This window comes from Pungitius pungitius, chromosome 20 (genome assembly GCF_949316345.1).
Source record: "Pungitius pungitius chromosome 20, fPunPun2.1, whole genome shotgun sequence".
NCBI classification, from domain to species: Eukaryota; Metazoa; Chordata; class Actinopteri; order Perciformes; family Gasterosteidae; genus Pungitius; species Pungitius pungitius.
The window spans coordinates 9,650,922-9,673,751 of NC_084919.1; the positions used below are offsets into that span (position 1 = coordinate 9,650,922).

The 22,830-nt window shown below is 45.8% G+C and overlaps 1 protein-coding gene across 2 annotated transcripts in view; it reads right to left on the reverse strand.

Moving 5' to 3' along the window:
- foxo3b (forkhead box O3b) overlaps positions 1-22,830 on the reverse strand; it is a 37,415-nt gene that overhangs the window by 14,010 nt on the left and 575 nt on the right. For both annotated transcript variants that reach the window (XM_037448657.2, XM_037448658.2), the window contains exon 2: positions 22,035-22,756. In XM_037448657.2, coding sequence (XP_037304554.2) covers positions 22,035-22,592 — 558 coding nt within the window. In that variant the 5' untranslated portion in view covers positions 22,593-22,756. The remainder of the gene's footprint in view (positions 1-22,034; positions 22,757-22,830) is intronic.

Sequence of the window (22,830 nt, forward strand, 5' to 3'; positions counted from 1 at the left end):
TCTTCATGAGGATGCCGCATGTGGCTTGCAGCCTGCCCTTTTAAAGAACTTCAACTATTTCAACATCTGACGTCTAAAAATAGCCGGGGACCAAAGAGCAAGTCTGCTAGCGACGGTTATCATATTCATCCCGGCGTGGGGGCGTGGCAATGACAGATAGTACACAACGTGCATGAGCATATAGAGACAAGGGTAAACAAGACGTGGGGGAGGCCAACCATCAAATGATCCCAACGGTGTGCATTACAGAGCTTTTTAATGGACACAAGTGATTAATGAGACCTTCGCACTGTGTGTATGTGTGTGTGTGTGTGTGTGTGTGTGTGTGTGTGAGCGGCATTGAGGGAGATAGAGTGAGATAAATACTACAGGGGGAAGAGAGAGAGAGAGAACAAGAGGGCACCCTCTGTATTAAGTATAGCCGTGTGTCTCAATGATTAATTACATCTCTGGACGATACGAGCAGCCCAGAGGAGTGGAGGCAGAAAGGGACGAATCATTCACAATTATCGGGAAGAGGAATCTTGCTATTCCCGCGGGACGGGGCGGTGCGGGTGACGAGAAATACCTTTGGGAAATGAGCCAGCCGTCTACACCTCAAACCCACAGAGCTATTTCCATAGCAGTAGTGGGAGCATTGGTTTTGGGAGGTTTTTCAGATTAAAATGTTTGTTTTCTATGTGGACACAGAATGCCTTGCTTTTTGCCACTATTGGTGCCTGGCTATTTGGGGTAGAGGGCATCTCTATACCTCCTCCAGCCTAGAAAGCTCTGATTGGTTGGTTGATTGCTTCCTCAACCAGAATAAATAGCCATCCAGGAGCTCAACAAAACAACCAGTTTGATTCCCTTACTTGTGGATTCTGGACCACTCGCTAAATCAAATCGAAACTCGTAAAAAGTTCAAACATATTTCCACTCTGTAACTGCACTGGATGAAGCAAAAGTGAAAACTTTGTACGGAGGGAGAGATGATTTATTTAATTAGTGTAAAAGGAGAAGCGGGAGATGGGGAGGTCAGAGGACAGAGGGAGGAAATGAGAGAGGACAAAGTGGTGTTTTATGTGCGTAGCTTGGGTGAGGGGTTGGTGAGGTCATTGGCCTCCATTAATGCCACTCTGCCCTTGGTGCATACTTTTAGGACCGGCGTGAGTTCAGCACAAGCTGGTCCTTGATAGTGTATTGATTCTTATTAAATATCCCCCAAAGTAAGTATACTTTTACAAAAGGTTTCAGGGCCCACTGCCTTACATGCAGTACCAGACCAAACTGTGGACACATTTTCTCATTTCAATTCAATTCAATGAGAAAGAGCGTTGTGTACACCTTCAATGGAAAGAGAACTAGTTCATACATGTGGAGCCACAAATCTGCCTCTGGCGATAGAGGTGTTGATTTCAGGCATGGTGTCACGGTTAATGACACAACTTAAAGCCAAGGAAATGTCCTTCGCTTTATGTAACGTGTGCAAACCTCCAGCAGCGTACTCGCGCCTGTCTCTTGAACTTTTATGGGACACACTGACACTAAAAGACACATACACCTTTGTCACTGACTTTCCCGCTTTGCATTTCTGTGTGTCCAAATGTAATCCAATGGTCTACTAGATGTACCTTTGCTCTGGAGTGTGTGTGTTGGCATCTGTGTGTGTGTGTGTGTGTGTGTGTGTGTGCTGTCCCTTTGACCCTGTGTTTCCACAACACAGCCTTCTCAAAGCCCCGAAGGCTCTACCCTGGTCACGCCCACAGGACTTATTTTGGCACGCAAAGGCGTTGTCTCGTCCGTCCACGTACGCGGTTTAATGACCTATCAAACCCTCACTTAGCTTTGCTGAAGGTGAGCTATGATCTCATTGAAACAGATTACAGCGATAATAGCATTACGCATAATCGCGTTGGCCGGCTAAACAGTGGGAAACAGATCTAGTTGGAATTTGAGTGTTTGGAACCCAAGGGTGACCGTTCTTGTTTGTAATGAGGGCATTTGTGCGTGTCGTGTGTGTGTGTGTGTGCGTGTCGTGTGTGTGTGTGTGTGTTTTGAGTTCTGGTGCAGCGGTGGAGTTCACATCTGGGCCGGATTAGTGTCGGAGCCCCGCTGGTGTTCATGGGGCTCTTTGCTCTAATAGTGCTGGAGACAGAAACACTAAAACAGGACACACCATGACACGGACACACACGCATACACACACAGGCTTTGCTAATTCTTACCGCATGTTGCACCATGACACATATTAAAAAGATAATTCCTGTTTATTACAACTTGGGATGATTTTCTTAGTGCTGGCCATTATTACCAGTTGTGCACGCCAGGTTAATTTCTGACATATAAGAAATCTGACTTTCCTAAACATACACGGGAAATACAATGAGACAGTTTAGACAAACTTAATTTGGACTGAAATCCAAGGCATTTATTTTTTTTCCCCAAACTGTCCACTTTAAACATTGGTCTTAGTTTAGTCAGCCTTCTCGTTCAACTTTACCTGTAGTTGTGGGATGAGGAATTATTTTGAGTTCACTTTCCATCCAAATTAGTAGTAAAGTTGGTTAAATTTCTATAAAACAGAAATGTTCCTTTTTCACTTTCAAACTGAACCGTAAGTGCTAAGTGATACTCACTGTAGAGCTGTCTGTGAGTTTGAGTTAATTCAATACTCAGCTATTAGTGCAAGCGAGAGCACCTGTGTAACAATAAAATAAAATTGGACTTTGTTTCCATTCAACCATCTCTCAGAATCTATAGGTCAGTTTAACTTGATTGACCTTAATACCCACATATCTGAACTAGAAAGTGTAGCTGTTTGACCCTGTATTTGTCTGGTGTTTATGTATGTATGTATGTATGTATGTATGTATGTATGTATGTATGTGTGTGTGTGTGTGTATGTATGTGTGTGTGCACCTCATTCTTAGCTGATGTCAGCACTTCCAGGCCTGTCAGCCCGAGCAGCTGGAGAAAGGGAGGGAAGTGGTGGTGGGGATTTTTGACACACATACCTTCACTCAGTGTAGCCGTGTCCCAGAGTGTTTATTTTATGTGTGCTTTAGCATGGGGCGAGAGCCTAACCTTTGCAAGGAAAACACTCAATGGCTGACACACACACACACACACACACACACACACACACACAAAGCCAGATAGAAAGCCAGACAGACATTGAAGACACACACAAACGCTCACACTTTAGGAGTTTTCTCCCAGCAACAGCGAGCCTCTTCCTCTCCAGGGTCCGCCCCTTGAGGAGTCACATGACCTCCTGCTTTGAGATAAAAAGGAAGGAGAGCAGCAGGATAGTTGTCCTTCTCTCTGCTTTCTTCTATTGTTATTCTCACCTGGGATTGGACATATCTTTTGTAGTTAGTAGTTTGTCTTCGGACTGGTTTTCTCACGTCTCACTGTGAAACTAACCCGGGCTGTGTGCCTGCTTGTGTTTGCTTGTCTCTCCATTATGAATATGCTTGATTGATTGACATCTTTGGAGCTTGTGTGTGTGTGTGTGTTAGCTGAGTCCAAGCTTTAGTTTATACATGTCCACCTGCGTGTGTGGAGTACGCTTCTGTTAAGCTTTTTAATGACTGCCAAAGGAGACGATGATGACGTAGCCTCCGCCCTGCTTGTGTCATCTTATATCTGCACACACGCCTCGCCTTAATTCAGCCATTGTTGTGTATGCGTTGGTCGGTGTGACAGGTCTCTGATCACAATATAGGACTTTTCATCTCCATGTATCATGTTTTCATGTGAGGTAAATATGTAGTTCTCAGCATGCATTGTTTTGCACAATTTATACTTTGATTGAAAAAAAAATGTCATACCAAAACACCAATGCCAATGTTGACAGAAGTTGTGAGTGTCCCCAGAAGGTGTACTAAACGCTGATATCATATGTAAATGTGGTTGGTCAAAACAGGATTACAAACAGGGATATTAAGCCAAAGCAGAGGGTGCAGTGCTGAGCAGCACATAACAGAAGCTTACATCGTTATGTTGAGGAATAGAAAGGTCCAGTTTTTGGGATTCTTTGTATGCCACCTCTCCTTTGAAATATTTATCCGTCATAAAGACCTTCTAGTGCGCAATATATCTGCATGAATGCTACATGTTGAGATTATTTACTGGAAAGGTTATGAGCAAGATTGCAATGAATTTTTAAATAAGCATCTTTGTCCAAGGGGCCCATTACTTCTTCTAATTTCTCATTCGCCCACTCTATCTTCCCCTTCGCAGAATGTTCAGCCAACCACTTCACCACTTGGAAACGAAGCGGTTTGTTCTCTGAAAAAAAGCATTTAAGCAAAACCCTTGTGTTTTTGTTTATATTCTGGATTTCATAGCAGTTTTATCCCATGGGTAAATTCATACTCCACACACCTCTTTTCTGTCCCCGTTGCTTGAAGTGAACTTCAATGCCATGGGGACAGTGTTGGAATTTCATTAGTCGAGCAGACTGTACATTGTTATCAGCTCCCAGTATTTATTTCAGGCCCAAGGGCGGAGTGAACCTAAATACCCCCATGCTATAGGGGGCTATTTGGGGGCACGGCTATGGGCATCTGGGCCCCAGTTTAGCTTGAGCACAAGGGGTTCAGTGGGGACACAAGAGGCCCTCCTGTGCCCTCCATCATCCGTCTCTTTGTCTCGGCTCTGTCAGGCGCTCACAGCTTAGAGCTCGGCTTCATACATGACGACGCACACACAAGCCCACTTACTACTGTTCCCAGGTCAGGCTGCTATTTCCTTACAGCCTCTAGCATGTTATGCACATCCACGAGGATACGCAAACACACAGACAAACGCACACCCACGCTCTCCCACACACTCACAGACCGTCAGTGGCCTCTGCTGAATCAGTGTGCCCTCCCTCCAGCTGAGCTCTTTTCCCCACATGCAGCACTTTGTATTTATATTACCCAGCTATAATTAGACCACTGGCAACCACACTGCTACCCCTTCAGTCTCCTGTGTTTGTGAGTATTTTTATTTTGCATGTGCGGCCACACACACCAGTTCCTCCTTTTACATTTTTTTTTTTTTTACCCAGGCCCATGTTTAAGTTTGGTTCTGAAGGCTGGTCTCTGTGAGATGTGCGTACATGACTTTTCTGTTGGCATGGCAGGATCAGGGTACTTCCTCTGACCTGAACTGGGAAAATAAAACAAGAGTGTGTGAAGGCCAAAGGACAATGTAAGTGCAAGTGTTTCTTCGTGAGATTTTCTTCGTGAGACTAGACTGAGTTTGGGGAGGGAGGGAGTGATGGAAGGATTTAGCTGTGGTCTGATCTCTTTAATCTACTGGACAGGCTCATGAATTAGTTTTTTCTGCTTCTCTTCCTTTCTTCCCATTCCTAAATTCTCATTATTTGTCTTTCCTGTCCCTTACAGGTGCCCTTTGTGATTATTTCTCCTCCTCTCTCGGACTTCATCTCATCGCCCTGTGTCTGTACTTTTCTGTCATCTCCCACTCTTTTCTCTCCCTGCCTGGAAGCTCCTCTTTAAGTCAACCCTCTGCACAAAAGCTGCACGGTGGCCAAAACGCAGCTCTCTTCTCCTCTTCTGTGTTGGAGAGCAGCAATCACAACTTCTTTCTCTCCTCTTTCCCTTCTCGCTTGTTTTTTCTTTTTTTCGCTTCCACTTTCTTTTCTTGAATGCTCAAATGTTCACTTTCAAACACACACACAAACTGTGCGGCGAGTGAGGAGCTGTAAGGCTTGGTCCTTCTAAGAGGGTGTGCCTGGTAATCTTTTGTAGCTTCTGAACGTCGGCCTTTAAAACTGGAGAACGGAGGCAAAAAACAAACGGGAATAAAGAAGGAAGATTGGAGGGAAAAAACAAGGGAGGGAAAGAAATCACTGACAGGCCTCTCAGCCGAGAGGGCCTCTTACTGATAGTAAGCTCAGCGCCGCTGCTCACATGCTAAAAAAAAAAAGAAAGGAAAAAGCACTCATGTGTTCACACAAGACGCTGACCTTAGAGTGTGTGAACCTTTCTCGGAGGAAAACCAAGCATACAGCGAGGCCTGCACAAGCGCCGGGGTGGCTGGTGACCAATGTGCAACGTCGGCGCAAAATTCAACTTTTCAACTTTTTCCGGTCACTGCATTGGGGCACGAGCAGCGGGAAGCCTCGAGCCTCAAACTGACTGAAATAACCCGAGGAAAGGGGAAGTGGTGGCGTTACATCGGGGCATCGTTCCGCCGCTCGCTCCACTTGTCACAAGATTGAGCTGCAAAAAAGAGGCGATAGCTGTGGCCCCTGTGCCGATTTTAGTCAGAGGTCCCTTTGCCGTTTAAGTTAAACATTCTGTGCTATGGGGAACATACGCATTGCATCGTACTCAGTGTGCTACATAATGACCACAGAGTGTTCAAAGTTTCAAGGTGTGGTTTAAATGATTTGCTTTAGGGTGTGTTTGTTTTTGTGTGTTGCTAATTTCTGATCTTTCCAAAGAAGTAGTGAGAAATTAAACAAATAGTCATTTTGAGGACTGCTCTTACTCACTTTCTTGCAGAGAACAAGAGGGGTAGATTGCTACCACTCGTACTTCTTTGTGTTCAATATTGAGTCAGCGGCAGGTTAGCTTAGCTTAGCCATGAACTGGAAACAGCAAGCGTGGCTGAGTAGAGGTAACTAAATTTGTCAACCAGCACATCCAGAGCTTATTAATTAACATGTAAGGCAATGAATAAGTGTATTTCCCAAGATGTTGAACTATTCATTTAAAAGAAGGGCACACGGCAGGAAGCAGGGACTAGGTCATATTTAATAAGGCTCCTTGCATTAGTAATGTAGTTTACCGACAGTCTGCATGTATGGGTGTTGCTGATGTGTCTGGTGATGACGTCAGTGGGCCAATCAGTATGCAACTTTACCTGATGGCACCAGAGCGTGCGTTCCATCCGTCTGCATCACCAGACCTGCAGTGAACTCGTCCTTTGTGTGCATGCGAGTGTTCATGTGAGCATCCATGGGAATCTTTCGTAGATTTTAGCTTTGTTTTCCAAGACTGCCCCCGGAGTAAAAAGCCTGCTGTCTGTCTGGTGTTCTGTACCTCGCTAAGTGGGTCAGTGGCTGGCTGAGTAAGAGGGTAAAGTCAGACTGAACCCACCCACCCACCCACCCAGTGTGTGTGTGTGTGTGTGCAGCACGTACTTGTGTAATTGTGGATAAAGCCACCTACATCCACCAAAATCAATTTCAAAGGTAGTGAAGAGTGAGAAGAAAACCGACAAAAACTATTAAGGATATTTAAGGAAATCAAGAAAGCCAGACTTCCAGGAATGTACATTTACCTCATGTTTGCAAGGCTGCCTTTAGAATGCACTGCACGAACATTTCTTTTTTATTTTTAAATGCAGGAGGGTTTAAAAGGGCAAGATGTTTACATATCGAGACAAACATTCAAAGGGAGGGCTGCAGAGAACACAAATTGCTGCGGGGCGCTATTATTGTGAAGCATGCAGACAGATACTGCTGCACAGGGAGCAGTAGAGTGAAGAGCACGAGACTTTATTTTGTCTGTTCCACAGTCTGCTCGTCTGGGTTAGACTACTATGGGCAACGCCTCGGGAGCACCACTCGCAGTGGGTGCTCGGGTACGTGTGTGTGTGTGTTTTCTGCGTATGCGTGGGAGCACTTAGGGGGTAGAGTAAGCACTGTAGAAGGAATTTGGGTTAGCGTGAATTATTCACTCGTGCAGCCGGGTACGGCAGTGCGGAGCGAGCTTCTCCTCGGGGCGGCACACTCAACTTTAAAAAGCCGCAACAGCGGCGCGGCTCTGCTGCGCGCATCAGTGGCTTCGCCGTGTGTCCACGGTCACAATCCTGCAAACTAGTTAATCAGTCAATCTTCTGTCTACTTGGTTTGGGGTCTGCAAGTCCTGCGAGGACACCCGGTGACGATCGGCGTCTTGGGGGGGGGGGGGGGGGGACGGAGCCAGCAGAGGAGCTAGGAGACGAGGAAGCACCAAGGTGTTTGAGGTGGTGGAGGAGTCAACAATAGAAACCGTTTCGGCCTTTATTCATTTACCCATTGCCTCGCCACCACATCTCTCTGTTTGAATGTACAGGGAGAAAATAAAAATCCTGCAGTGCTTTAATAGCAGCACACACTCACACACACTGTACTATTGCACTGTTGAGTGCAACAAGGCGCCCCGTGTTAAGTCATTCCCCCCCGCCTACGCTCCTCTGCCCTCTTCTATCTCCTCCCCCTCGCCTCTTCAACTTCCCTTCCTCTTTTAACCTCCCTGCTTTACTCCCCCCTTTCCTCTCTTTCCTCGGGTCTCGCTGGGTTTCAAAGTTGGATCATGGCCAATTAACACAACAGCCGGCTGAGGTGGTGGAGGAGGGGAACAGAGAGAGAGAAGGCTCACATCGCTACACACTGACCTACATACACTTCCACCCAGCTGATTGAATCTTACGTTGAGGCCCGCGGCCAATCACGAGTGGGGGTGGAGTGCCAGCCAGCCAATGGCATCCGCCGCTCTCCGCCAAGCTCTTGCACTGTCTCCATACAGTTTTCAGTAATCACACAGGGGCAGAGAGAACGAGGGACACGTGGAGGGAAAAGGGCGCACTCCACGGGTGAGAATCGCAAGGAAAATGAGCGGAGGAAACGGACAGACAGGAGTTTTTTGGAGGCTGAGAGACAAAATAAATAATTCAAGTCTGGAGACAAAATGTAGCTCGAGAAAGACAAATATAAACCTTGTTTTCTTCCTCGTCTGCTCTCAGCAACAGGGTCTTGTGGCGCTACAAGAGTAGACGGATGAAGGCTAATACTGGCTAATGTAAAACAGTGGATTAGTGCCCTGTATTTGCTTCTTTCCCAGCCCGAGGCCCAGGCCGGCCTTTTGGGAGCCTGAGAATTCTAAAAACACCCCCCGGAACGTCAACGAGAGGCGCACAAAAATATCTAAAAGGGCAGAATGTTTCGCTGCTGTTTCTCAAAAACCTTGTGACTAAAGGCTTTGGTGATTACCGTAGCTCAACTCGGTTTCATGGCCCTTTGGCTTGAATTAAAAGTCAGTCAAAACATTCTCGAGAGTCAACTTCTTCCACTAGGGTTGTCACCTCTTAGTCGATTAGTGGAGTAATCCTCGTGGTCTCGGTCCACGCCGCTCTCTGCAGTCAATTAGGTCTCTGTTGTGTGAACTCACAAGCACATTTGTGGAAATCACAAGATTCAAATTTGTGCATTAGCATGAAAAAAGTTTTTTTCAGATCTGTCTGTCACATCACCTCAATGATTAGTCGATAAAGTTTGTTTGAGTGTTTGTCGAGTAAGAATTGACAGGACAACCTTGGTGTTTGTTCAGAACCGGTTGTCCACGTTTAGTATACACCGGATACTGCATTTGATTTTGCAAATGATCTGTACTATATTGTTACTCTTGCACAGAGAAATCCCGCATGTACTGCAGGTGGACTTATAAAAAGGTGCACATCATTTACTGTGGATGTCTGCGACTAACAAAAGGAACCCTGAGCTCATCCAAACACCGCCTGAAGACAACGATACAGAAATAACTCTTGCCCACAAACGCGCACACACAGACAACAAACGAGCACTTGCACACTACTCATGTACAGACACACACACCTTTGACAGCATGATGCCATGACAGAGAAAATGAGGGCATCCCTGGGACCAAGCGAATTGGAAAAATCAACCCGCAGCCAAGTGACCGCAGGCTCCGAGAGAAAACCTTACGGGAGCGATTTCACGTAAGTCGCCTTCACATCCTTGTTCGTCCTATGTTTCTCGGCTTTGCCGTTGGGGCAAACAGACTGCAGATGGAAAAAGGGTTTGTAAAGCGAGACGATAAAAAAGCCGAGAAAACTAAACCAGGGCCAGCGGGGGGAGGAGGAGGAGGAGGGTGGGGGGGTGTGCAGAGAAGCAGTGTGAGGCACACTAACCCATATTTACAGAGATGGAGGCTTATACAGCCCCCACAACAGAGCCGACTCACTGGAAATGATGGATCAGGAGAAGAAGAGGGAAGACAAAAAGCTATAATGTGGGGCAAGGGGGACAAAAGGCAGAGATGGGATTTGAATCATTAGGTGCATGTGCAAAAATAAACACATTCAAGCATGCAGACATTCATGCACTAAGCTGAACAATATGTATAGGCGCTCACATACATTCACATTTAAAAACGTGTATCTGGTTAGCACACGCACACCTTTGAAAAAAACACACATGCAAACACACACTGTACAATTATCAGACTAAAAGCCTTTCAAGCTCACAGTGATGTCACTGCTCGGCGATAATCCATCCCAGAGGATACAGCGGTCAGCACAGGTCTCGCTCAGGTCTCGCCCCCCCCCTCCCTCTTTTTAGCAGAGAGACGGGTCTTCATGAATAATTTGACTCCGTTGCTCGTATGAAAATGGATTCGTGACCAATATTGACCCGTCTACTTGAAACCAGAAGAAGACGAGCAGCACTTTAAGGCGTCTCCAGAGGGAGGTGTCCAGGATAATTGGACTGTGTAGTGAAAGTGAGAGGCCTGGTGTGGCCGTCCAGTTGTAATGCCCCGCCACCAGAGAGCACCCTCACAGTGATGCGAGGCGGTGGCCCCCCGTAGTGGTTCGACTGTCCGCGTCGACGGCCCTTTTTCTCATTCTTAAAAGACGCTGACTCAGGGCCGTGATCACCTCTGCTGCCGCCTCAGCGGCTGAACAAGAGAATAGCGGAATAATGGCAGAATATTCCCACCTTGAGCAGGCTTTGTAAAAGTGGCCTTCACATGTGGCCAAATAGACCAGCTATAAATACTTTGATGACATTTATAAAATCGACTTCATTTAAAACATATCCAGGGCTTACAAGAAGAGGATGCTGAGAATGTAGCTCCATAGCTGTGGGTCAGCAACAACAAGCAGGCAGATATCAGCTCTTTGCAGACATGTTTTTTCAAGCATTGCCCATAATGTACGGTTATTGCTGATAAAGCAAAACGAGAGGAGACCTTAGTCTGCAAATGCATTACTTTTTCTGGCTTCTATGCATTCTGTTCCACTAAGCTGCCTCCAATGACCTCCTTCTATGTGATTGTTAAACACAAACCTTCAAATTACTAAGCAGTTATGCTTCAAAACCACCTTTAAAAATGCCCTTTAGAGATCAACAATTTGCTTAAGACCGTGTTGAACCTTCAGATGACTCCCTTTATCAGTGTAATTACACTCGGTTGCAAGTGTACCAGGGTGGGACCACTTGCTTGACTCTCCAGCCAGATCACATGAGCCCCAGCACTGTACACACCCATCCCCCAACACCAATATGCTGTGGGAACGACTAGAAGAAATGGAGGGAGATAGACAAAGAGGAGGAGAAGGCGAGAGGCCCACTTTCTTTTTCTCAACTCCGTTGCTCGAAGTCCTCACACATGGAGGTGACATGAAGGCTTCCTTCAGAATGGAAAGCAGGAGAGAAAGTTGGCTGTGGGGGGGAAAGTAAAGATATCAGGGGGGGGGGGGAGGGAATGTACAGGACAGGGCTTTTCCCTGCATTAGCCAAACCCCCTTTACATGCACATGTGCCTATATCATCACAATGCACACAAAGCCCTTCTATACTCAAACGCCTGCAGCAGTGAAAAAAGGGGGAAAAAAAGAAACTTGAACTAAGGAATATTTCCCTGGCAAGCTGCTTAGTGTATTACTCCACTTATGCACGCGTGTTAGATATGTATAATATTTTCATGCTTGCTTCCCTCCAAATGCACGTGTGCTTCTGTGTGTATATTTCGGCTACCCTCGTTGTGGAGACATTTTGAGACCATTCTCGTCTCGTCCTCAGCATCACAGAAGGACTAAGTGATTGATAGACAGATGGTCCGTCGGTTGGGACGAAGGTCACCGTGGTAACAGAGGGGTGAGCTACAAGTTGAGAGGAATCACACATGCATTCACCCATAATGCCCACAAACACACAACGAAGACGCGGGAAGGGCTGAGGGAGAGTGTCTAAAGCAGAGAGGAAGCCTCTGTGTCTGGGCAGAGCGGTACTCAATGTGCCTTTAGGGGTTTTGGAACGATTTCATGCCCCCATAAGCAATGAAACGCTAAGTTACAGACACAAACCACAAACACACACACACGCACACACATGCAAACACCCACCCACTGCAGGGCATTCTCTCTGCCCAGCTACCCGCATCAGATCAGTAGAAAAAAAGAAGAAAAAAAAAAAAGCATTGGCACGTGGTCAGAGGTGAAGACAGAAGAACAAAGATAAGCAAAGATGGAAGTCTGCTACAACACGCCTTCACTAATGGGTGCACCAGAGTGCTCAGACTATCCACACAGCATTTTACCTTCAAAGTTATTAAAATAAAGTAATTCAGCAGTCTCAGTCAACATGACGAGTCTCCAGTTTAGATCTGGACATCCGATGCGACACTGATGTTGAATTTCTACAGAGGAGAATACATGGTAGGAGCTGAAAGAGGATCATTGCTCTCGGGGAGAGGTCCTAAAGAAACAGTTCTCTCCGCCTAAGGTAAATATGCCCCTGCATTCAACCCCGGAGTCACACCTTACTAACTCCCAAACCCCACCTCAAATTCATCTGCTCAAATCAGCAATGTTAGGTTATTTTCTTTCCCAATTAAAAAAAAAAACTAAAAGGTCAAGTCCGTTTGTGCACTGTCAGCAAACGCATAGGTGCATGCTAATTAGATCCACCCAGGTCTGCTGCTGCTGTTCTCTGCAGGCATATCTGCTGATCCTTATAGACTCCCCCACCTCCCCCCCACTCTCTCTTATAAAACCCAGGTGTGCAAACACAAAGGTTTACCTAGGCCTCATAAACTATAACAGATCACAAGAGAGGGGGGGGAAAGAGGTCCAGCTCCTCGGGCAGAAAGGCAGAAAAAATCCTTGCACAGATGCAGACTGAATGTCCCAAATGTCTCCAACCAATACTGTTAAAAGAGGTGACTGAATGATGTTATCTATTTGGTAATAGGAGAGACAAGACATAGAGGCTGCATCTTTGCAAATCAACAGTGGGGCTTCAAGCTAAAGTTAAAATGTTGACCTGGTTAACACTCCATCAGGTAGATGTTGAGATATTATACAGAAAATGTGAAGTTATAATGTTGAAAATAACGTGGAGGAGATGGATCTCGGATCCAGTCTCCCCGAGCAGATGGTATCCACCTTTTAAAGGGCGGCTTAAGAAAGATAAATAGTCTCATTGAAATTCTTTGCCTTGCGTGTTTACCTCTCTTGCAATAACATCTTTGCATTTGATCCACGTGGAAAAAAACACAGATTTTCTGCATACTTAAACAGAAATGAACACATATTGACACACCGACACACACACACACGCACAACTCTTTGTAACTTCAGCTGCTGCAATCAGCCTCGTCTTTCTGTTTTGGTGTTCAGTGGCTAAAGCAAGCTCAACAATGGCTTGCCTTCTTCCCACAGCAACCCGCCTATATATGCACACGCACACGCACGCACGCACACACACACACACACACAATCTGAGAAGTCCAGGGCCACAGTCAGTAGTGACTTCATGAAGAGAAGGATTAGTACTAAGAGGCTGCTGTGTGTGGGACCTTGAGGCAGTCTAACACAAAGGACTACAAATTGCCAGCTACATGCAACCATTGCGTGTAGCACACACACACACACACAACGCTGCAATAATTTAGTTTTGGACAAATCACCACAAGGAAATGATGGAAGCAATTATCAGATGTCCAGAAAGAACTGAAAACATCATTCCGTTGTTTTAATGGTGCATGGAGGATGTGGAACATTGGAGCCCAGCTGTGTACAGCAACAACATCTCAAGCCGTGTAATTCATACCAGAAAACTGACACGGTTTGCACGTATTACTCCGACCTATAGGATTTCACAGAGACAAGAGCATCCAAAGTGTGTCCACACAGAAAGCTGAACCGCTGGCTCGATGGCGCTCTCATACTTTGCTTATCAAATCTGGGAGTGTCGTCTCTGTGGTTGGAAAGCTTCCACCACAGTAGTTGTATGGGAGTCAAAGGTTAAAAAATGTGATAGGAATACTTATATCGTAAGGATTAGACTTGTTGTTTAGACAAAGGAGAAAAAAAAGCGGTGTGTTGAGTCGTTTTGGGGATATTTGTTGATGGCAGATTCTCAAATGTGAGGATTTACTCCCCAGAAACCAACTGTCAATCAAGCAGCGTGTTGAGGATTACATCACCATGTCTTCATCCCTTCTCACTGCCACTACAGTTCTTTGTGTTTTTTTAGAAACATAAAATGCACCATTCCTGTGTGGTTTACAGTATTTTTCCGTGGAAAGGCCACCTGGCATTAGAAGTTAGACATTAGAGAAGCCCTGTTTTGACAAGCTAGGAGTTAAATGCTAACCATGTAGCCCCCCTTTCCCATCTCCGTCTTTAGCTCTACCTTTAACTAGCTAATAAATGCAAAAATGGATAATAAAAGCATTTTCAATGTGCATTTGGTGTACAGATAAGACGTGAAGGAGCTTGTTTTCCATCAAGATATGTCAGTAGCACATCTCTCACTACCGACCCCCATTCCCCAGCTTTCACTCCCTCCTCTGACACAGAAAGCTTTATTAAATGTTAATCAGGAACAGTAGCTCAGCCCGTCCTTTGCAGACTCAGCGATGCCAGACAGGTGGAGTGGTGCAATAGAAAGAGACAGGCTCTCCAGAAAACAAATTAAAGTTTGAAAGCCCAGAGTCGCAGTGTTGAGCCAAATTCAGAGATGATCTCTTCAAATCAGCCATACGCTGATGACTGCTGATAGAATTCAGAAGATGACAGAGGACAGAGAGGGAGACGCTCAGATCTTCACCCCCCAAAGTACTTTTAAACAACATCTTATTAACATATACACACAATCATTAACTAAAAATATGACCGTGGCTGTGTGGTGGGGTGGTGGGGAGAGTCAATGACTTGGCCCAGAGGCAAGGGGCCCACTTTAGCAATGTGGTTATCAGAGAAACTGAGAAGCAAGGCCAGAGAAGGGAGGTACGTGCATTCAGACCATGTGTGTGTGTGTGTGTTAGAGCAAAAGGCATGGAAAGATGTGCGTTACTCTGTTATCAGCTGTCACACAAACTGCAAGTCCTCCCCCCCACCTGCTTAACAAGTTATCCGTTGCCATGGAGAAATACAAGTAACAACCCCCCCCCTCACCCCCCTCCCCGGCCTCCACCACGCCTGTTGACACAAGTATGCATTACCCTATGCATGTATGTACACATGTTGAGCTGAGAAAACAGCAGTTAGTGATAGTCACTCTATCTCTATGGAAGACTACCTCTCTACCCAGTGAGACTACCGCTGCTCCACTGCTCATTTTCCTTTAGGGTATAAAACAGAACCATTTCCTCCATTGAATTCCAGCAGACTGTTCTGTGCGCTGTATCAGTACATAAATGGGTTGGATGACAAGAAGGTGGAGGAGGAAGATGAGATAAAGAAGAAGGGAAGAACGTAGACGACACAGTTAATGAGGTGACAATTACGTGTCATCTGTCAACGTCCCACCAGGTAGACAGACTCACTTAAGGAACCCTTTGACGTTTTGGGAAAGGCAATTATTTGCTTTCTTGCCAAGACTTAGAAGAGCAAATCAATATCAATCTCACTTAATACATTGTTAGCTAGCAGACAGTTAGCTAAGAGACTGGAGACAGCTTAGAGACTGTGCCAAAATTATTATCAGATTATATTTAGGTCGCTCTACCCACTATTTCTTATAATCTTTAACCACACTGTGTGCAAAGATAAACCAAAAAAAGATCTATTGGTTGCAGTTCTGGTTATCTCTGGACAGCGGTTTTTATCTGATTGTTGTTTGAAAGGGAGGCAAGTTCACCAAAATGTCATATTATTCTTTTAACATTTATTGTAGGACAGACAGACAACATACTACAGTAGTATAAACTCTTCAGTCCTCTCTGTGGATGGTGCTAACATCTGGACAGTGGTTGTTCCTGCAGTGGTGCTGTCATTATTAGTAGCAATAACATGCTCTTGCTGACACCATTAGTACTTTTGTTATCATTGTTAGTCCACTGACTAAGATCCTCCTTGAGGTTTCTTCCCTTTTCTCCCTACTGAAGGGTTTTTATTTTGAGGGGAGTTTTTCCTGTAATGTGATGTGAGGGTTCTGGGACAGAGAGGCACGTGTACAGATTGCACAAGCCCTCTGAGGCAGAATTTGTTATTTTGGTTCTGTACAAATTTAATTGAATCACTGTTGAAGCTGCTTGTAATTCATAAAATAATAATCCATTGTGCAGACGCATTAATGAAATGCTAAAAAAGAAATCACTTTGAGGAATTGTCTGTAAGCATGTGCTTGGTTAATAAACATTGGTGCTGTTTTGGCAGGATGATTGAGACAGAAATACATTTCAAGTCCAAGTTATGTTTTTGGTCAACATTTTTGTCTTTTTTCATTCCTGTTTTTGGAGGTTTTATGAATATACCGGATTAAAAGCATGACATGCAATTACAAAATGTTCCTCGAAGTTTTATTTATGGTTCCAGGGGTGGACAGACTAAGTATTCGCAGCATGCTTTTCCAGTCAGACGGTATTTCTGTATTCTCTCTCACATAAACAAAACTTTTCTGCCACTTTCAATTTGACTGCTGGAGAAAGTGGTTCTTTAATGGACCCTTCTCCAGAGAGTTCAAAGGTCGCGCTCATCTACAATAAAGAAAGCTTGGAGCTGGGAGGATTATCCCTGGTGCTTCAAGTAAAGACCGGTTTCAAACCACAGGACAAACCACCGTCCTCCTCTGCTCTGGAACACTGAGCTGGCGCGTTGTGTGTTTGTCCTAATGTTAGTAACTTCCTGTATCCCCTTTGTGTTTCCAGGGAATTCACTGCATGTCTTGTTTACCTACCAGTTTTTCGATGAATTCTTGTGACTTCAAAATGCGTCCTTTGCTACGTTATCTGGCACCAACAGATCAGTGTAGTCGGATGTTGTGTAAACTACTGAACAATTGTTTCGTAGCGTGAGGGTCATGTGATATCAGGATAAGATGTGTTGGTGATTCAACGACTCTGATGGAGAACTAAAATGTGATGTTATGCTCTAGTTTTATACTATAATTAACTATTTTAAGTAGATTTTTGAGAGGGCTAAGCATTGTATTTAGGCTGGAAACTAAGCTTGCTGTACACCATGTACAGCAATTCTTACATGTAAGCAGCTGGGCCATATCAGGGTTTTATAACTTATTATACAATCTGCATATTTTCACAGCAACAACAACAACAACAAAAGAATGGCCATAACCTCTCAAGTGTCTGCTAACGCTGCAGTGTTACCATGACGGCCACAAAAATACAAGTAGGCAGAATGGCCCCCAACAAGAGCACAGGCCCCAGATTCAACTTCATTAAAGCCCACCACTGATTTCAAGAGCAGGGATTCAGAGGAGTAAGCTACAGGGGGACAGCTCACCGCAGTGTTTCACATGCAGACAAATGAGGGAGCTGGCAGGAAACGAAATGAGGGATGTGAGAGAGAGAGAGAGAGGAGTTAGAGCAATGAAAGAGAGTTCGAAAGAGGGTTAAGCTCTAAAAAATTAATACAGTCATCTGAATTCATCCCGAGCACATTGAATAATTGAGAAGTGTCTTTGAAGGGAACAGATATTGCGGAGTGTGACATGGTGGGTTGGTGAGGACACAGAAATTACTGGGAAAACCTGTTACGGTTTGTCTGCAAGTTTCAACAAATTTATGACGGAAAATATGACGCGTCACATGCTTCCCGATGCAAACAGAAGGACCAGACAGTGAGATAGTAGAAAGTGGACAGATATAAAGACAAAAAAAAAAAAAATAGAGGAGCATATGTGTGAAGAAAAATATTTGTTAATTGATTGAAAATGGAACTAGAACAGCTCCTGGGGGTTTGACTGCTCAGTGTAACACTATCAAGACTTCCAGGGGTGTCTGGAGCTGGTGTTTTCCCATAACCCAGCGACCCTTCAGCCTCACACAACCACAGGCCCCTCCATTGGGAGTCAAAGCCACAGGGCAGTTGTAATAAACCAATTTAGAGCAGACGTTGTTTATTTACCCCTCACCTCCCCCTCCCTTCTGCTGCTATTCTGTCTTCTAACCCCCCCCCCCCCCCCCCCATCACTCTCCCTTTTATTGCCTACTTTTCTTCAGTTCCTTAGGTTTTATCTGAGGGGCCCCTGATTGCGTTCCGATTACTTGACTGTACACACATTCTCAAAGACAGTCCATATTTCTTCAGCATATCTTTTTAGGTTTTTCTTGAGTATTATAGGATTGTGCTTAATGGTTAGGTATCTCATGCTCCTAGATAATTAGCAGAGGTTAGAACTTTATCCACTGGTAGCCGTGGCTTGCAGGGATATTAACGGCTGACCACTCTGCGTTGGGGGACGGCCATGAAAGGATTTTGCCGGCCTCTTTTCTTCTCTCAACCTCGTCCCGCTTTGATTCGGAACAATAAATCACTGCAGCCCCAAAGAATCAACACTTTCACCATGCTAGGCTTTAAAAAAATACGATTATCAACATGGAGCCTATACCTTCACACGGCGACAGATGGGGGAGAGCAGAGGGGTTTGATGGTTGTGCAATGTATGCAGCACTTTTTCTATTTGACTTGTGTTTAACACGTACGGTTGTCGTGAGTCACTTTTGGGGATTGTACTGCATGGGAAGTACCTGCAAATACCCATCTGTCAAACAATATAACACATAGTGACTAATTATCTACACATATTTAACCACCGAACTTAATTTTGACTGTTGTTACTCGTTGTTGCGACCAGACGGGAATCTTTGATTCTGACAAGTGAAGCAATGCGGAAATCTCTCAAAACTCTAATTCTCCCAATTCTCTACCAAGGCGCGGCTCAAAAAGAAGTCTGATGGCATACCAGTCAATAAGAAAAGCATTTCTCACTTGATTTATTACCTAAGGAGACATTGTAAACTGTAACTTTATTGTGTAAATTATTAGTTGTGTTCAATGCAGCCTCATGTTCATTTAGATGAGAATCCCATTTAGAGTATAATAGGCCATAAAGTGGGGTATACTCTGGGGAGGGGGGGCTTAGAGTGATTGACAGGTCCCCGCTGCTACCAAAGCCATTAACAGTGTCTCTGCTTCACTCCCACAAATTCCAAACATGGTCATTCCCTGTTTGCAAAAGAAAAAGGATGGCGACAGGCAGACAAATCGCCCAAATTCAGAGCCTTAAAACATCGACTGGTTGCAAACCTCGGGGTCTTAAAGATTAAAGTAATCTCACGAATGAGTTCTAATGAGGTAAACTCTGCAGCGGAGGCTCAATGTCACAAACCCTGGTGATAAGCCTGAACATGACCGGGCAGACGCACTGTACATGTCTGGGCGCGTCTGTCTGTGAGGCAAAAGTAGAACACGTTTAAAAAAAACGTCAACGCTCAACTTCATCCAGGTAGACAGAACTCTATGTACCCGTAAATGTGAGTGTGAGCCGAGTCCGCATAACCTTAAATGAGAATATCAGACGTGTGTGAGTGTGTGTCCGTGTGTGTGTGTGTGTGTGTTTATGTGGAGTGTCACCGTGACATAACTCGGTCTGGGATGTGCAGCTGCTGGGAACAGGGAGCCTGTTACAACAGGGTTAAGTAACACCGGAGCCCAAGGTTCACTGCTGCTGGAAATATTTACACACACGCACACACAAATACACCTGCCTGACACGCAGATAAGACACAAGTGCACCTAATCTCTCGATTATGCAAAGACACACCGGGGGAAAGACGCGGAGGCACTTACAGGCATGTTTACGGGGGCTATTTTGAGTTGCAGCTCGTCGGTCCCTCGCCATACCAAAGCTTCCCTTACTGCACATTTCACAAGCTCTTGCTACCATTTGTTCGCACCAGCTTATATGTTGTCCACTCCAGTCAAAATTTAAATCTAGAAATAACTCGTTCCAAAAAAAGAATTGTAAGCGTTGACAGCACTGAGGTTTGGTAAATAGCCATAAAAGAGATTTAAAGAAAGTAAAAGCAATGTTAAATTATTGTTGATTTAATTATGTAAGAACAAGTAAATGACCAAACATTGTGTTACTTTAGTCAATGGCGACCTAAGGTGAAATATTGCCCAATGTTGCACTTGGCGGTCTAACTTTCACCAGTTTTAATGGCTGACGGACAAATATATGAAAAATAATGACCCGAGTGGGAACCGGGGAGAGAAACCACGGAGGGATTACTTGGATTTGCTCAGCAAATCTCCTCCACAGAGGAGCCCTGGCTGCATGAAGCTGTAGGCGTTCAAACCAGGCTCCCTGTGAGGGTGAAACGCAGGAACCTCTCACAGTGACATGAAGAAAGCACCTCTACGGAGGTAGTCCTCCGAACACCTGGCTGTGCAAATGTCTTTTTTCTTCTTTTTTTTTTTTAAACAAAACCGAGCTGCCGCTTCTAGCAGGCTCGATCCTCCACGCGGAGGGGTTCGCCTCGTCGGTTTGGAGCTGTGGAGAGCTGTCATCCTGGGTATGTATGCCTCGCCTGAAGAGCATTAACACGTGACACGCCGCGTCTCCACGACTGCGAAGACCAAACAACTACAGTCTGTGATGAAGAGTCTCTTGTAAGGAAGAAAAAAAAAGGCCGCGCGCTGCAGCAGAGATTTATTGACAGACTTTGGGTAACACTAAACCACTGACAGCTTGGCCCTCATGCCCGAAATTCCAGGAGTAACAGCCCTGAACAGGGACAGTGAACCCGGCCTTGACTTATACCACCCCCCCCCTCTCCCCCGCCCCCTCTTGGCTGCTCACTGAAGCATATCGCGTCGCAAAACTTGAGAAGCACTTACAAAATATGACCTATAGGCTCCACGCCCCATGAAACTGGTCCTTTAGCCTCTGATGGGTGTTAATCGCTGCTCTCCGACCCTCTGCACCTCCACTCCTCCCCCCCGGTCCCTTATGCTTCACGGGTGACCGGATAGCTGCTTTTAACAAAAAAAATTAAAATGAAAAGCATTTGCCTTTACCGCCCGCCTCTCAGCATCCAGGTAGGTCTGTGATACACACCCCTCCCTCCCTCCAGCAGCATGACCGGCAACCTTGACCCTGAGAGATAGGTCCCTGCCAAGGGTTACATAACAAATGGCCCACTGTGGATACAGTAGCAAGATGGAAATGTAGCCTCTAAATATTAGAACAAAAAAACATGGTGCGACTATAACCTCTGTGTTCACGACCTCAAAAACACAGCGTATCACATGGATTTATTTGTATTTTTTACTGGAGGGGTCATGTCTTTGGCAGAACTATTTAACCACACACTCATGCAGAGAGCATGTTAAATCGTGTTGTTTACATCCAGTTCCTCGTCGTATTAATGGATTAGCTGGAGTTCAGTAAACTGTCTTATGTAATTGTATCGTTCTCTTAGCTCTTAAACAGGGTTGCATCACTCAAAATAGCCTTCTGTGTTTCCAGACAAACTGGTTACAACCTTCCCCGCTTGCTCTAAATTCCAGCCGTATGACATGTGACTGTGGCCTCAGAGGAATATCATGCATTTACCGAAACGCCAAATGAAGAAAAGACAAAGGACATGCATTGGATGCAATTTCAATCCCCAACTCCACAGCCTAATTTGTCTATTTAATGTCTGGGATTATGTGCAGGGTGTCACATTTCGGTCAATTTATGAGATAAGTATGTGTAAGGTCACCAAACCTCACGCTGCTTAAAGAGATTACTGATCCTGATGATGTGATCCCCTCACCCTCCCACATTTGCTCAACGTTTTCAGACGGACTTCCATCCGAATGATAATGAGAGGTACAATGAGGGGCAGGCTTTCCAAATAAAACGCGACTGCGCAGCAATGTGTCTGCCTGTGTGTGTGTGTGTGTGCGTCACTGGGTTTACAAGCCACATGCTTTTTTTGTTTTTGTTTTGATGGAGGAAGGAGGGGGCCCTGGTGGGTGAGCGGGGGGGGGGGGGCTCTTACCTTCCATCCTGCGGAGCTGTTGCTGTCGCCTTTGTCTTTGAAGTAAGGGATGGATCTCACCATCCAGTCATAAATCTGAGACAGTGTCAGCCGCTTGTCCGGCGCGCTCTCGATAGCTTTGGTTATCAGGTCGGCGTAGGACAGATTCCCCCACGCGTTACGGCGAGATGACACTTTCCTCGGGGCCTGCTGGGCGGCCAAGCCGCCGGGGTTCAGCGCGCCGGAGGTGGCCGTCGGCGAGTGCGCGGAGAACGGGGAGCCCGCGCTGTCCTGGCCGGAGGAGGAGAGCGCGCCATCGGCCGCGGGGCTGTTGCTGCTCTGGTCCTCGGCGGCCAAGCCCGACGCGTTGGCGCTGATGGACGCGGGGTTGGCACCGTCGTCTTCGTCGTCCTCTTCCTCGGGTATAATATCGGCGTCATTTCTCTCCGGTTTCGCCGCGTTGGAGTCCGGTCGCGGCAGCGGCCAGGTGCACGACCTGGGCCGCGTCTGGGGCTCGAAGTCCGGGTCAATGACCACGTCCAAATCCGGAGGCGGGTCAGGGTGGGAAGCCTCAGCCATTCTCTCCGATAACAACCTCACCCCCGCTGCCAGGCAATAAAGTTAAAAGACGAAAGATGGGGAGCTGTCAAAGTCGGGTCCCATGAATGCGCGCTCCCGTCCTTTGTTGCTATTCCACAACAGCGAAGTCGCGAACGGGCCACGAGCAACTTAGTTCTGATCGCCTGTTGAAGACATAAAGACAGAAGAATGAGCCCCGTGAGAACACAGCGCTGCGCAGGCGATTAATGACTTCTTG